At 35.7% G+C, this 16,299-nt stretch overlaps 1 protein-coding gene across 3 annotated transcripts; it reads right to left on the bottom strand.

Moving 5' to 3' along the window:
• Positions 1-1,341: 1,341 nt before the first annotated feature.
• ncstn (nicastrin) lies at positions 1,342-16,288 on the bottom strand. Of its 3 annotated transcripts, none has more exons than XM_014967454.2 (17): positions 16,164-16,288; positions 14,009-14,110; positions 13,419-13,542; positions 12,540-12,661; positions 12,038-12,183; positions 11,293-11,446; positions 10,980-11,092; positions 9,952-10,104; positions 9,765-9,869; positions 8,734-8,811; positions 7,493-7,662; positions 7,294-7,396; positions 6,712-6,810; positions 6,091-6,178; positions 4,472-4,635; positions 4,063-4,275; positions 1,342-2,385 (listed from the first exon to the last, which is right to left on the bottom strand). In XM_014967454.2, the coding sequence occupies exons 1-17, from the start codon at positions 16,219-16,221 to the stop codon at positions 2,263-2,265; spliced, it is 2,115 nt and encodes a 704-aa protein (XP_014822940.2). In that variant the 5' UTR covers positions 16,222-16,288; the 3' UTR covers positions 1,342-2,262. The 3 variants fall into 3 exon arrangements, with proteins under 3 accessions (XP_014822940.2, XP_014822941.2, XP_014822942.2); XM_014967455.2 differs by having other exon boundaries at positions 11,302-11,446; XM_014967456.2 differs by having other exon boundaries at positions 11,308-11,446.
• Positions 16,289-16,299: the final 11 nt, after the last annotated feature.

The raw sequence follows: 16,299 nt of genomic DNA, 5'->3' as shown, positions 1-16,299 counted from the left end.
ATTATTTTCGGAAAATAGTGAATTCAATTCTTTTAACTAAACTACTTTGTTTTTCTTAAGTCAATTTTTGAAAAGTACTTCAAAGTTTTAGCATCATTTATGTATTTTTCTCAACTTTTCTCTAAATTTATTTTTTAATAAAAATATTTAGAAAATATTGAAGATCGTTATACTTTCACACATGCATTAGACATAAAATATTTTTCTTAAGTGAATTTTAACAGAGAGCTTCAAAGCTTTAGCTTAAAAGAAAAGCATAATATATTTTTAACTTCTTTCAAATTTTTTTTAACATTATTTAATTACAATCTTTAGAAAATACTTAAAGAAAATACATAAATGCATATCAGCCAGAAAATATGTATTTTTCATTTATTTATATTCACATTAGTCAATTATATATGCTTGGTAGTTTCTAAATAAAAGAGCAGCTGCATTTATTTATTAATTTACTAATTTTTATACTAAATTATGTGCTACTCAACTCTAAGTAAACATGCTGTGTTATCTTCACTGGCCAAAAAGAATCTCATTACTGTTTGATATGAATTTTAAAAAGTTTGCTACCATTAATTTTTTTATTCATGTAATGTATTGCAATCATCAATGAACTGCAACATTTATTTATATAGGAGGGTCAAACTTGAATTTTGATTTTGACAAAGTTTCCCATTAACATGCTGAAGTTTAGATGTATTGTGTATTTTAATGTGAAAAACTTAAAATAATCTTACTAGAAGTAGAAATGTAAAGTAGGGGCCGCGTCAAGACAAATTCTCAAAAATGAGTAAAAATCAACAGAAAAAACTTCAGAAAGCCTGAAAAACTGTTGATCCAGATCAAATCTGACAGTTTGTAAACAAAATATTAAGACGTTTTGGAGAGGAAAGGGTTAAGAAAACATTAATGCTGTGCAAGGAAGTTTCTAAACACGATGATCCAAATATCAAAAGTGAGTCTGTTGTTGAATCGTTAACCAACCCGGGCAGCGTTGTGTCGTCATGGTGACCGTTTCCCTGCAGAACATCAACACTGCCGCCTTGTTCTTGCAAAATATTAATCCTATTAAAGTAAACAGGCGTCACCGAAAGCCGCTAGCTAACGAGCCGCTTTGGATGTGGCTGCGGGAATCCTGTGTCCACATAAGGTTATAAAGGAATCTGGAAAACTTGTAAGTTCTAATAAAACGACACGGATCCAAACCAGTTTTTATGGGTTATGTGGTAAAACAGAAGCCACAGTATTATTACTGCAGTTTATAAAACTCCACTATCAGCGTAAAGGATTTGTTTCAAATAGCTGCAACATGTAAGATATTAAAAACACACCAAAGCCTTGGAGTTAAAAAAAAAAAAGAAGAAGCAAATGTTTATTTTTTTTTTGTCTTCAAGATCTCACAATGCATGTTTTATTCCAGCCATTTTATCTACAAAATGGTCAAAATCTCCAAAAAGTTATTCTAAGATTGTTGGAAAAAAAAATTAGAGAAATTCAAGGGAGTGCAGAGCAAAAGTACCAGGAACATCTTCAGTATTAAAACTCAAAATTTCCAGATTTTTTCCAGCTGGATCAAGATCTTCTCCCCTCCGAATGTTAAAAGAAATAAAACACTACACGCACATGTAGTGGCATAAACAGTATAAATGTCCTAACATCATCCTTTCTAGGTCAGTTTAAAGCATACATTTGATTTTTACTAACCAATCATTGGCTCAAAAAGTGGTTTTTGAATCATTACAGCTGATAATTTAACTACATTTACACAGAAGACAGCTACAGTATTGCACATACCATTGCAATCCCCAAAGTTCACACACACACACACACACACACCCTCAAAATTACTCTAAATCAATCAGGCAGCTTCTCACATGCTCACTGTTTAGTGCCGGTCCCGTGACACAGTAAACAAAAACATTCCTCGACATTAAAAAGGTGAAAACCAAAGAAAAACCAAAACTCCAGAGAAATATAAACATCTTGTCCACTGACAGGGCGCCGCTGGTGCCCGACCAGTGTTTCCTGTTCCTGAAGAGTCCAGATCCATCCGGTCCACTCCGGTCCTGGCGTCAAGCCTCACCTGAGCGAGTCCATGAACACGGAGTCAGAACCAGCGCCCCGAGTTCAGCCGAGGCGAAGCCGTCTGTGTACCTTCGCTTGCTGAGTTTTAAAGTCTGCGTGGGACAGAAGTAGTACTAGCGGTTATTGTAGTAGTAGGAGGAGGAGTGTAGTGGTGGCGGGCCAGAGACGACTCCCTGCGGATCAGTAGGTGGCGCTGGTGGGCTCCCTCCCCGAGCTGAAGAGGATGTCGGCCTTGGAGCTCATGATGTAGGTCAGCAGGAGTGAGGAGAGCAGCACGCCGATCCCCACGCCGAGCGTCAGCATCTGCAGGAGAAAGAGCTCAAGTTGAAGGGCCAGAACGCAGAAGTCTGAACAGGAAGTGATCCGCGCCATTTTGGTAGGCAAACACAGATGAACCAACAAAAGGAAAGCATATTGACACTCTTCGCCAAAGTGCAAGAGAAAGGTATAACAACAAAATGTCTGCTGTCAGGATTAACCCATATGGAGAATGAAAACATGTCTGACGATGTGAACAATCTGCCTCTGATCTTCTACTACGATGTCGTTCACTACCTACTGAACAGGAAGAGTGTTTCCACCATGGAGGAGCTTCCAGGGCCTAAAATCCATTTTTCATCAGATTTGTAAAGGAACTACGAACTCTCCATGTGAATAACAAGCTTCTGGTGACTGGCAGAGTAAGAACACGTAGTAAAAAACATGTAGGCTACATGTCCATCTTAGCTAGCACATAAAAGCTACATTGGCTAAGCTAATGTTGCTAGTTCTGGAGTAAGTACTACAGTGAATACCATTGATATTTATGTACTTGTATTGTTTATGTCATCAAACATTATACAACTGCTTTGGATAAATAAAAGAGGCATATTTTAAATAAAAATTTCAAGCATAACATTTGCCAACATCACATAACTAAATTAGGCACTGAAATATATATTCTCAAACACTGGAAAGCTAAAAAAAAAAGAAAATCGTGTTAAGCAGCCAGTCTTTAGCACTAGCTTTTTGGAAACCCTTTTTAAAATAAGGGGTTTCCAAAAAACACCTTATTTTTGGAAACTTAAAAATAAGTCAAAGCAAGTGACCTGCTGATTAAAATCATTTTAATAGACTAAAAGAAAGTCTGGCTGCTTGGATGAAAAACATAAACAAAAGACTGAAGATGTTTGGACTGGACTGCACTGTGTAGTCATCCTATTACTGTCATTTTACATAAATACGTCACTGTTCTCTGTAAATTGACTCATCTCTCTAATTGTTTTCGGTTGAAGCTAAAGACTAAAGCTAACTGTGAGCAGGGTAACCACTTTCTGTTCTCTGCTCCGAGGGGGAAAAGTTTGGACTCATTAAATTTAACCGACACGTTGTGCAAGGAGTCCCTATTTAAAATTCCACCTGAAGTGAGGAGGTGATAGCAGATGAGGGGCCCTGATTCAGTTCAGCCCGATGCTGCGGTGAGCGTGCAGAGACTTGAAACGCCTTCAAGAAATACGATCTGGCTCTGTCACATCTGGACAGATTTATGTTTATTGCATGGAGCTGCATTATCGCTGGTAGTTCAGGTATGTTCTGCTGCAAAACGTCAAGACTCAGACAGAAAATGTTTGGAGTTTCAGGTGATTCTGACAGATTCCTGAATGAAAAGGTGATATGAAACAGACTCATACGTCCAGGATTCCTACAAAAACCTCTACTGCAAAATATCAGATGTATATTTCTAGATTTTTCTAGAACTTTCCGAATAGAAGACAATAGATGAGTTTCATCTATAAGCTCCAGAAAGCTAGCCTCTTTGTCAGCAGTGTTGGACTTAAAAATTAGGTTAAAATTTAAAAAATGAAACGTATGAATAAATGACTGCAATGGGATGTTTCTGGATTTCTTTCTGCTCATTTTGTTTCGTTTCTGTGTCTGTTCACCAGATTTGTTTACATCACAATAAATAAGTTAATTTTTAAAAATCAATAACTGATTTACCTCCAGGTCGTGGCTGGCCACCAGGAATATGCGTCCTTTGATTTCCTTCCACCTGGACTCCGTCCATGTCGAATACTCGCTGGTGGTGTAGTTCTCCAGCTCGAAGGCCGGGGATATGGCTCTGGACCAACGCACCGTGGAGCGGACGCAGAATCCGTCCCGCTCTGTACTGTTAGGGAGCGCTGCACCCTGAACCCAGATGTAGTTGTACAACTAAAGGAAGAAGAAGAAGAAGAAGTTTGGAGGTGGTAAATAAATGTGCTGCTATGTGTAAATTGTTATTCCTAAGAACTACATTTTTTCCTTTCTTGTCATTCTAATTTTACTCCAACCTTTAAATTTACTTGATTTCTGCAGAATTATCAGAATTAAGTCAACGTTTGGGCATAAAAGCAGCTGTTAATCTCACATGCTTGCTCTCCTTATCGTCTTCGCTCTCTTTCTGGTTCCTGCAGTTTTCCTGCGTCACGTTGACGACGCTCCCAGTCAGGTTAGCCAACAGGTACTTGGCCAGAATAGTCGGTAAGCTGGCCTGCTGCTCCACACTGATGTAGAAGTTCACCGTGTTGTTGTCTGAGAGAAAAGTCTGTTTTAATCACCATAAATATCCAAAGTGTCTTAACTCAGTGGCTTGGAAAATGATTAATTAACCCCTGAATTTGCACATTTTCTCACATCGGAACCCAAAAAGTTAATTATTTACTAATCTGGTGACTTTTAAAGGACAGGGCTGCACTGGATTTTATTCAGAGTCAGATTCAGAATTCCTTTAAATGTCATTGTGCACAAATAAAGAAAAACAAAATTAAAATCTCAAAGAAACGGAACAATTAGGATGTTAAGACTAAGTAAATAAGTAAAGTAATTAATAAATAAATTAAAAATAAGATGAATAAATAGGTAAAAAGGTCTCAACCATTTTCATTCTATGTCACAATTTTTATGGCATCACATTCCTGCCAAAAACCCTGAGGAGTCTATTAAGCGATCAAAACGCCGCATACCTTTCTGATTGCAGGCATTTCCATTTATTCACAGGTCCGTGAACGCAGCACTTTGTACATCTATATTGTGTATTTATGTTGTAAGTGGCTGAGGATCCAAATTAGCTTCTGCTTTCATCTGGGACAGCAGATCGAATTGTGTTGTTTATGTTTGAGTTGTACACTGTCTGGTTTTAAAAGACGTATATTATTATTATTATTATTATTATTATTATTATTATTAATGTGATGCTGATTCAAAGAAAAGAAGAAGAATAAGGAGGTAAGGAAGCAAAAAGTTTGTTAATTTTTTCTTTAATTTTCCTTAATTTATTGTTATCCTTCATCCTGCTCTGGTTGCAGAGTTGGCCAGTAGCTAGTTACTCAATTACATTTACCTGAGTAGCTTTTTTTGAAAAAAATGTACATTTTATTAAGAAACATCTCTGCTCTTACTTGAGTAAAATTTCTGGATCTTCTACCCACCGAATGAAAAACAAAATTTCACCAGACACAGAGGCACACCTGCAGTTTTTCTTAAAGTTTCCTAAGTTTTTTATTGAAAGAAAATTATTTGGAAACATTTTCTTTTGCCTGACTTTGTTATTTTTTGTTACTTACATGAATTATTGTAATTTTCATTCTTAAAATATCAAAATTTCCACTTAACTGAATATTTTGGGTCTGTCTGATGGTGTAATTTTTAAATATTAAATGATTGATAATTTGATCAGTTATTCACTTTTTTACTCTTATTTGAGTTCATGTGCCCACAAATAAATTGAAACGACTGTATTAACAAGTGTGCAGTTGTAATTGCTTAATAAAACTGCACATCCTCAGGGTTTATGGCAGCAATGTTATGCCATAAAGTTTGCACTACTTTGTGCTGGTCGCAGCAAAATACTTATGAAAAAGTTGGTGGTTATAATGAGACAAAACGTGAAAAGATCCAGGGGCATTATTACTTTGAGGCACTTTGTTCAAGAAGAGAAAAATATTTATTTTTTGTTTAAAAAACAAAACAAAAGCAAAGCTAACTTACTGAGATGAACAATGTCCTTCGGGGCTACAATCTCTTGTGTCCAGGAGTTATTCGACGATATCAGGAAACTGTACAGCATTCGGCTCACCTGAGACAAAGTGACAACATTTCTGATAAATGAGAAAAGCCTTAAAGAGAATATCTAATGTCATTTTATATCAACAAAACTTTTTGTATTCATTGTGCGTCTACTTGTCAGATACCAGAGTTAGTTTGATGCGACAAAACAGTAAAAAAACAATATTTCAGAATGGAAAAGTTTGTGGAAAAAAAAAAAAATAATTCAATATAAAATAAACCTAGAATTTAAAATATGGTGTGCCTTATTTTCATTAGGACTGTTATTTATAATTTGTAGAGTTGGAATCCAAAGCATAGTAATTCTGGACTAAAACATTAAAAAAAGTTATGTTCAACTTATTGTTAGAACTAAACGTAAACATGTGAAATGCATTTAATCCACAACTAATAAATCAACTTTCAATGACGACCTAGTTTTTGTTTTAGATGCATAAACTGTGAAAGTGTGAATAAAATAAACAGTAAATGTGTAAATGAATGAATTTACCTTGTACTGCAGTATTGAGTATTTTAAGTCATTAATGCAGTTCACAGTCTTACCGTGAGTTCGTCGGCTTTAATGCTGCTGATCTGCGTTTTCTCTCCTCCAGCCTGAAGAAACAGAGCTCGAGCCACCATGGTCGCCACTTCAGCCAGAGACTGAGAAGAAACAGAAACTAAGATTATAGATGCAGCTCAACCACAGCTGGTATGAATGGATGAATGGATGGGTGGATAAACAGTTAGTGGATGGATAAATGAATGAATGATTCATTGAAAAAACATATGAAAGAATGAACAGCAGTTTATAATGTTCTCCTTAAACTGCTGTTCCACCAGTTACTCAACAGGTTGTTGCTAGGTAACCACCACTTACTCAGCAGGTTGTTGCTAGGTAACCACCAGTTACTCAGCAGGTTGTTGCTAGGTAACCAAAGAGTGAGTGGGCTGATTCCTCGATCAGTGAGCACAAGGTTTTGAGCAGCTAAAACCTTTCGGTTCTGGATCGGAGTTCAGTGAATATTATAAATATTGAATATTATCTATTAATATTGATCACAGGTTTATCATGATATACTGTTATTGATTTAATGTCCAACTTGGGTGTTTTATTGAACTACAGTGAGTCATAAACCTTCTGACCTTTGCGGTGTCCGTGACGTGGTTCAGCTGCTCCTCTGGCGTCAGGTTCGGAGGGTACAAGACGTTCAAACTGTCTGCGTTGTCAAACATGCTCTGGAAGTACCTGCACACAGACACAAATCAGCATCCGACACCACCAAACCCAGCAGCAGCAACATGCTCCAAAGAGAGAGAGTTCTCTAGATGAAAACACTAATACTTGTTGGAGAAGCTGGAGTTGTAGTCCTCAATGACGACGCCGGGGAACGGCCGGGCTCGCAGGAACCTCTGGAAGGACGAAGGCGGCAGCGGCTGGGTGACGCCGGGTTCCTTCACAGAGACGTTTAAACCTACAGCGGCCGAGTTCAGGTTGGCGATCAGGTCCTTCACCTGAGGCGGATCAACAAAGAGGAATCCAACTGTGATCTCTGTATCTACACATTTACTGACAGAAACACTTTATTTGAAGGGTTGTGCATAAGACTGACATGAAATGAAGGAGTCTTCATAAATGTTTATAACTGTTGTCATTAAGTGTTATTCTGTAAATATTTACTCTTATCACAAAGTTGTACTAAAAGTTGCACTAAAAGTCCATTAAACATGTAAACTTTGTATTACTCTGTAAATAATGACACTTTTAATGCAAAGTTCCATTAAAATTTGCATGAAAACTCCATGAAAAGTGTAAACTTTGCATTAAGAGTGTCATTATTTACCAAATCACACTTCATTATAACCGTTATAAACGTTTATAAGGACTCTTTCATGTTAATAACAGGTGTTATGTTTATGACAGTGTCATGTCAGTCTTATGCACACCCCTTCAAATAAAGAGTTACCTTACTTTCTAAAGTAGGGGTGTCTAAACTTTTTGTCATGTGGGCAAAATCAGCGATTTGCGAGCCAAAAAAAAGAAAAAAAGAAAACTAAAATCAAGAAGGTAATCCAATTTTTTGGTTTTAGAAAAGAGATGATGTGCATATTAGATCCAAAACGTAAAACGAATTTTGCATTTTAAGAAAGGCGTCTAGTTTTCATAACATTTTGGGGTCAATTTAACACATTTATTAAGACACATTTATTAATGTGTTAAATTGCTGCAATTTAACAAGACTGTGCAAATGCAGAATGAAAGAAACCTCAGTGAAACAGCAGAGCTGCTGCAGGCCGACTCACCGGATGAGTCGAAACCCGTCAATAACTATAAATATTAGGTGTGACTCTTTTCTGTCGCTGTCTGAGTTTCTCTTCTGCTGTCAGAAATAATCTCTGGTTTCCATGATGTACTATTAGGGGAATTGAGAAGAACTAAACGAAATATGAGAATAAAATCATAATAATACCCGAATAAAGCTGTAATATAACTGAACCAAAGCTTTTTTTTCTCTTTAAAAGAGAAAGAAAATGTGTGTGTTTTTAGTTGGCGTATGTAAACTTCTGGTTTAATGTAGAACAAACCTCTTTCTGAATGCTGCTGTTCCTCATAGAGACCGGATCCGTGTGGAGCCAGAGGTTGGAGCTGGAATAAAATCCCACCTGGAAAAGACGATTAAACATAATTAATCACTGCAGATAAATTCACTTCACTTACTTTATCTACAAGGAAAAATAAAGCCACTCAAGTAATATAACATAAAAGTGACATCACAAACAGGAGAAAATGTAAATGGTGAAAAACTGTTTGATTATTACAAAAACAGGATTAATTTTGCTGTCAGAATAATACAGTTTGCACAAGAGCATACGTTGTGATTCTTAAAAATCTAAAACCCTGATTGAGCTGCATGTTAAAACTATAAAAATATATTAAATATTTAACATTTATATCTGAATGCAAATATTTTTATTTTGCATAAGTAAAAGAATTTGAGCCAATATTGTCTGGGATTCTCTTGCAAGAGATTTTTAAACTCAATTTGATTTTCTGATGACATAAAGGTTAATAATGATAATAAATAATGTCCATTTTCCATTATGAGTTCATATTTTTGTTTAAAAATAATATGTCTCTTTTATTTATCCAAGCAGTTGTATGAAGTTTGATCACGATAACCTTCTAAAATCAAAAATAACCTTCTAATATCTTTACATATCACCTAATAACTCTAGAGACATTAAATACTGACAAAAATAGTTATTTAATATTGTGATAGATACTGATATCGAATTTCAGATTAATCATGATTAATTGCTCAGTTATTGTATTTTATGCAATAAAATATTAATTTTCTTACTTAAAAACAGTTATTTGCATATTTTAATGCGTTTCTAATATTGTATAAAAAAGGCTTAAATGGTTAAATGAATATCTCTAGATTTTTTTTTTCCGATTAATAGATTAATCGTTACAATAATTGATCCATATCACCCAGCACTAAGCACCAATATTGATCTTTAGGAGTTCAAACAAAACATGCAGAATTAGAAACTGGTTTATTTTGCCTCACAACTTATAAAGAAGGACAAAAAACAAGCTTTCCAAAACGCACCTGTCCAATCTCCAGCACAGAGTGGACGTTGTCCAGATCTATCGGGAACTGATTTTTCTCCATATCGTAAACCATTTTCGAACTGCCGATGTAGTCAAACGTTTCCTGGGTTTAAAGTACAACGACAGTTTAAAATGCAGAAAGTAAATCCAACTTGGTGTTTGTTAAAGACGGGGAGTGAACAAACCCCGTGGAAGAAAGTGTAGAAGATGGTCCGGTCCAGCTGAGCGTCCTGCGTGGCGTTTCTCAGAGCGTGAGCCGCCGCCAGCAGAGTGACGAGGCCTGAGGCCGCGCTCTCCGCCCCGGGGCCGATCTCAGAGAAGAAGGACCTGCTGTCGAGCTGCAGACACGAAAGAAGAGGAAAATCAGCTGATTCATTTATTTATTCTCCAACTTATCAGCTGATAACGTGGCTATAAACTCCCACATGAAAAGTTCAAAAATAGAGAAAATCTTCTGGATATGAGGAAGACATATAAAGACATAAATGTTTCTGTTTTACATAAATGTGTAGTTTATGTAAAAGTGACAAAAAAGCAAACACAACATGATTAGACGCTGAGAAAATTATATATTTTCTGCCACGTTTATTTAAAACATACTCCAAGCTGCTATCAGTTGCATTCTGGGAAATGTAGGACTTTGACTATCTTGAATCTTAAAAGAATATACATTTCTTATAAGAAATGTATATTTCTTAAAAGAAATATACATTTCTTTTAAGAAATAAAAGACATGTCTTCTGGGATACTTCAAGGTTATTTCTTTAAATTAACTTTTATTCCAATTTTTTATTTCATTTCTTTGTTTTGCTACTGCAATTAAATCTTTTTTATTTATTGTTTTACATTTTCATCATTTAAAGCACTTTGATTCATCTTGGTACTGAAATGCGCTACAGAAATAAATCTACCTTCCTTTGCTGTAATGCAAGGTTCAATCACAATTTCTTTTTTTATATATGTTTTATTTTCCCCTTTTGGAATAAAATAAAATACACTTCCAGACCAGCTGGTGTTTTCAAAGGTGAATTCAGCAACACATTTGCAGAAAATTCTGTCTTTTCAGGAGAAAAATGTACAGAAATGACGCTGGATCAAGAGTATTCACTAGCTTACGCTTGCAGTCATGTGACAGCAGCTGCTTCCCTCACATGAGAATCAGCAGGCAGTTTCTGAGAAAGTAAAAGTCTTTCTTATTGTGTTTCAGACTCACCCTGGCTGATACGATGATCACACTCTCATCTGCCTTGTGGCCATTTTGTGTGATGTTCAGAGGTTTACTAGGGGCCCAAATATTCTGGTCACTCAAAGGATCACACACCATCTCTAACAGGAGAAGCAAGCAAAAATAATAGATTAGAAGTAATCACCAATAAATCGAGTTAATGAAATGTTTTCACCGTATCACAGCATTTAGGATGAATAAATAATCCAGGAAATGCCCAATAAAGTTCAAAACAACCACATATCGGTACTCGAAGAGTACTTAAGCTATTGTTTTGACTTTTGCGATGCTGTGGGATTACCAGGCTGACCATTACTCATGCTAAAGTTGATGCTGTTTCTCCTCATGCAGGTGGGCGTGTTGGTGACGGCAGACATGTGGGAGGAAAGCTGCATGGCGCAGAGAGGGTACTGAGGGTGGCTGCCGTTCACGGGACGGTTGTGATCCATGTAGCACTGAGAACGGAGAGAAGCAAACACATTCGCCAAACTGTGGCATTGTTCCCAAGGAAGCAGACAGAAAACACAACTTCTTTGTAGTTTCTCACACAGAAGGAAATATGATGCAAATCCGACTTTGGTGTAGCTCCTAGTACAAATATCTTAGTACGGTTGAAATAAAACAAAACTAACTTACAGCTAATTTTTCAGCAAAAATATGAGCTTCATTTAAGGAAATACTTCCTTAATATTGATGAAAATGTCTTGTTCCACTGGCAGTTTATTTCACTTAGAACTAATATTTTTTCCATCAATATTAAGAAATCATTGACTTAAAACAAGCTCCTATTTTTGCTGAAAAATTATTTCTAAGTTATGTTTGTCTTATTTCAACCGTACTAAAACATTTGCACAAGAAACTAGATCAAAACTATTTGGATTTTGCTGTTTTTCATAAACAATTTGCTGCTGTGCAACATCTGCATTTTTTTCTTTATGCTAAAAATTTTCCCAGTGAAACATATTAAAGATCAAAGTCATTTTGTGCTGCAACATTAGAATAGCTATGAAATGAAGAAAAAATGAGCTACTTGTTGGAGTCTTTACCTGCCGTATGAGCTGCGTGTCGTTGTCGTCTTTCATAGAGAAGATGGGAAAGTCGAACTCCTCGTAGGATAAACCGTTGCCCAGGGGATTCCACTTTGTGGTGTTGCAGTGGGCCAGACCCGGACCGTAGTTCTCCGAGTACACACCTGGGAGGAGAGGGGGAAAAGTGAATAAAATCATCCAGATTATCCTAACTGTGTCTGCGCCTGGTGAGTTTTTGGTTAAAACATGTTTGTTTTTCATTCAGTGGGTAGAAAATCCAGAAATTTTACTCAAGAGTAGAAATACTTCATAATAAAATCACTCAAGTAAATGTAACCAGTTACTACCCAACTCTGCAAAAGAGTAATGTCTTAACTTACACTAAGCAAAGTACTGGAACTCCATCTCTTCTGAACTTTTGCAACAAAAAACAAAATGATCCCAAGAACTCAACCTAAAGTAATCGGTTTTGCTTTGACGATTTGCCTTTTCCGTTTCCATGGCAACACGTCCGACCCACCTGTGTTCTCGTTGGGACAGCGAGTGTGAGGGGAGAAGCCGTTCGGTGGGTTGGAGGTGGGCTCCACCACAGCGACGCCGGCCACCCTGCCGGAGCCGTTCTTCAGCTTCATCATGACGGATCTGACGGACGACAATTCAACACGGGAAATAAATTATATATACAGGATGCGTCTCGTTCGTTTTTTATTCCTAATACATGTTTGGAAATGTCTTTTTTAATTGCAAAGTTTACTAAATAAGTTCACTAAAATTTGTTCTGGAGGAGAACTACCGGATATTTGCGCTTGTATTCACTATAAAACTGAATTAAAGCGAAAACATGGTTGATAAAAGATGAATACTTTGTGTTTTACCTTCCACTTTTAGACTTTTATTGTTTTTTTTAGTGTACCTAAGATTAGTTTGGTAACACTTTAAATATCCAAAATAAATAAATAAAACAACAGAAACAAAAAATAAAGTGAATTATGAAGTCTTTGTAAACGACGTTATCCTTCAGATAAAGTACTAATTGAGACCAAAACACCAGACTGAAGATTTTTTATCATCCAGTTTTTGGTAGAAAAGAGAAAAGCAATAAATCATGCAAATGGAAATTATTGAGCTTGTTTTAATTTATCGTACAATTAACTGATTTATTGCTTATTGTGTCATTACTGTCAATGCAAGTTTGCATTAAAAGTAGTCATGTCACTTCATGTCAACAGTCATGAACATTCATGAAGACTCCTTCATGTTTATCACAGTGTCATGTCTGTTTCTTTTATAAATGTTTTAAAGCTCCAACCTTGAGCTGGAAAACCAAGTTTTCAGTTTTAATAATGAATCATTTTCATAAACCTCTGCCCTCTGGCGACGGGTCACCAACGAACCGTACCTGGTAAAGAGTGAAGACTCCATGATGACCATGTAAGGAGGATTGCGGCCAGTACGAAGCACAAAGTCCAGGTTTTCTTCTGACTCAAGCACATGGAGCACTCCAACATCGCCTGACAAAGATGCTAAACGGACAGAACTAAATATTAGTAACAGCAACAGAACAGAAACACAACAAGAAAACATCCTGAAAATGTACTTTGTCTTCAACTACATCAAATAATTTACTATAAAAAAATCAATAAAATGCATCGATTCTGGGGATGTTTTTGTCACAGAAAGAACAGTTTATCAAATCATGATCCTTGAATATTTATATCGCAGGAATGTGTGTTTTACTATGACCTTTAACCTTTACAGCGCTCTTTCTATCCACAACAGTCACACGGTTGTTGGTGTCAAAGAGCGAAACCATAAAGAAAATGAAGTAGCAATGATTACCTCCATAATTACTGGCACAAATCATAAGGAGGTGGACAAAACACCTTTAAAATAAACTGCAGCAACTTTATGTGGTGGAAAAATAAAAAGCTGCATATATTTTGAATGTCAGAAGCAGATAAAGCCACATATATGTGCCGCTATACTCACACTGACAGCCTATTTGATGGGTTGAATTAAGAAGTCGAACACACGGCACAGTGTAGTTGAGCTTGACGTAAATTTTGTTTTCCACTGAATTACAACTGACACCTGCAAAGAGAAAAAACACAAAGTGATCATTAGAAAACCCTAAAATTAAGTTTACATTTATATGTATTATAGAAGACTATTTTCAGAGGTTTTTTGATATTTAACACAGATAATTCACTTTTTCAGACATTATCACTGAAACAACTAGTTGTGTAAAATGTATAAACCAAATGATAAACTAACATGCTCTATTATACATTTGTTAAAATGTCATTGTTTTACTACAATGATCAAAGTTAAAGATACAATGTAAATTTATGGCAGATTTTGCTTTAAATATGGAGCCAGAAACAACATCTGGATGCAAAGATGGATGAATATTTTCAACAATAAGTGATGAATAATAACTAGAATTACAAACTAATTCCAGATTAGAGTACAATAAGACATTACTTTCCTCCTTTTCCCCCTCAAAACAATTAAACAGATAAATCCACATTAACTTTAACTACTTTTGAAGAAATAGCTTCAAAACTACAGCTGTTCTAAAAACATATACTATATATTTACATTTAAGATGACATCTGTCCAGACATAAATCAATTTTGCATCACAACAACAAAATAAAATGTCCTTTTAAAATCTAAAGGAGATTTTTACTAATAAAAATTGTCCTTAAGAACTCAAGATTAAATTAATCTGGATAAGAAATGGCAGCCAGTTCAGAAATGTATATTATAATGTTTCTCCATTAATAACAAAGTGTATTCATTCAGCAGGCATAAAACTGCGTAATGACGTCCATACCTCAGATAAAAGTTTAAGCAAAGTTTATAACCTTAAAAAATTAAAGAGGCAGTAAAATGACTTTTGCTCAACATTTAGTGATTTGTTTTTATTATTATTATTTTACATCTTGTAAATTGAAAATATGGAATAAATTGCTCCTTCGCAACACTACACGCCTTGACTCTCTGAAAGTGATTTTTGTATTTTAAAATAAAATTTAAAAAAGTACAATAAGTTTAGTTTGAAATTGTGGAAGTGAATCTCAACTCTGCGGAAAATCACGAGCAGTCACACTGATGCCAAGTCACCATGCTGAAGTTGGTTTCTGATTCGGCGATTCATTAAAGGGTTTTTCTATCTTTGAACAACTAATGTTCAAAATATATGTAGAAATAAAATCACAAAATGGTCAAACCTGAACTGAATTATTTTAAATTGTATATAGTTTAAAATAATTCAAAATAGTTTGTTTTGTTAGCAATGCCAAGAAGAAGAACCTGCATTTAATGTTGAAAAAATAAAAATATACAAGATTGTGAGTTTACAATGCAGGACTTGTCAGCGAAGAAATCATATTTTTAAATAATTTAATTAAAGTAGTTGCAAAGTAGGACGTTTTTACTTTTACATGTATTCATGTTAATTATGACATGAATACATCTTTTAAGTAACACGTATTCCGTGCAATTCACATTTTATGAATCCAAGTACTTTATTGAGGATTCAAACTTCACAAATGTTTTCTGTTCTGTACAGAATAAACATCCTTCAGTTATAAGACTAGCCTCGATCATAGGCCCTTTTGAGTTTTCATAAACAGATTAAAAAGGTTTCCCAGCTCACAAACGGTACGGTACTCGCCGGAATGTGATTGTTTACTGCAGAATTACATAAGTCCGGTATAAATACTCTACGTACTTTAGGACTTTGAATTAGACCCAGTTGAAAGGTGGTTCTGATTTCTTAAAAACGGCTAAACAACCTCTTGCCGGTGTGCCAAAACAAAAGCTAACTTCAGTGTTGTTTCTGATTGACTTAAAAGTCAACTCTGACCTTTGACAAGACAAAATACGGTCATTTTTCAGTCTTATGTGAACGCAACTGTACTAAAATTACCCCCATCCCTCAACGCAATTCCTAAACTTGCATAAAACGGAGATTTGAAAGACAAACAGTGCAGCTGTTGCTACGGCTAACTAGCCTAGCATCCAGCTAACTACGGCACAAGGAACTATACCAAGCTAATCTAATAAAAGTCAAACATACTTCAGCTAATGCTAGACATAAAGCGCCACAAACTCGACAGTCTAACAATTCAACTTACCAGCGACAAACAGACATAATGCCAAATATACAATCCATTTGTTCGACAACAAATCCATCTTCCTGGTTTGAAAGGCAGAAAAACACAACAGGAAGTTAAGATCTGGGAAACACCCGGGTTCCGGTTTTTTGGTTCC

The sequence above is a fragment of the Poecilia mexicana genome, unplaced genomic scaffold, assembly GCF_051168715.1.
Source record: "Poecilia mexicana isolate PSO_F unplaced genomic scaffold, ASM5116871v1 scaffold_17, whole genome shotgun sequence".
NCBI classification, from domain to species: Eukaryota; Metazoa; Chordata; class Actinopteri; order Cyprinodontiformes; family Poeciliidae; genus Poecilia; species Poecilia mexicana.
The sequence above is the reverse complement of the archived record's forward strand: the minus strand, read 5'-3'. Positions and strand labels throughout refer to the sequence as shown.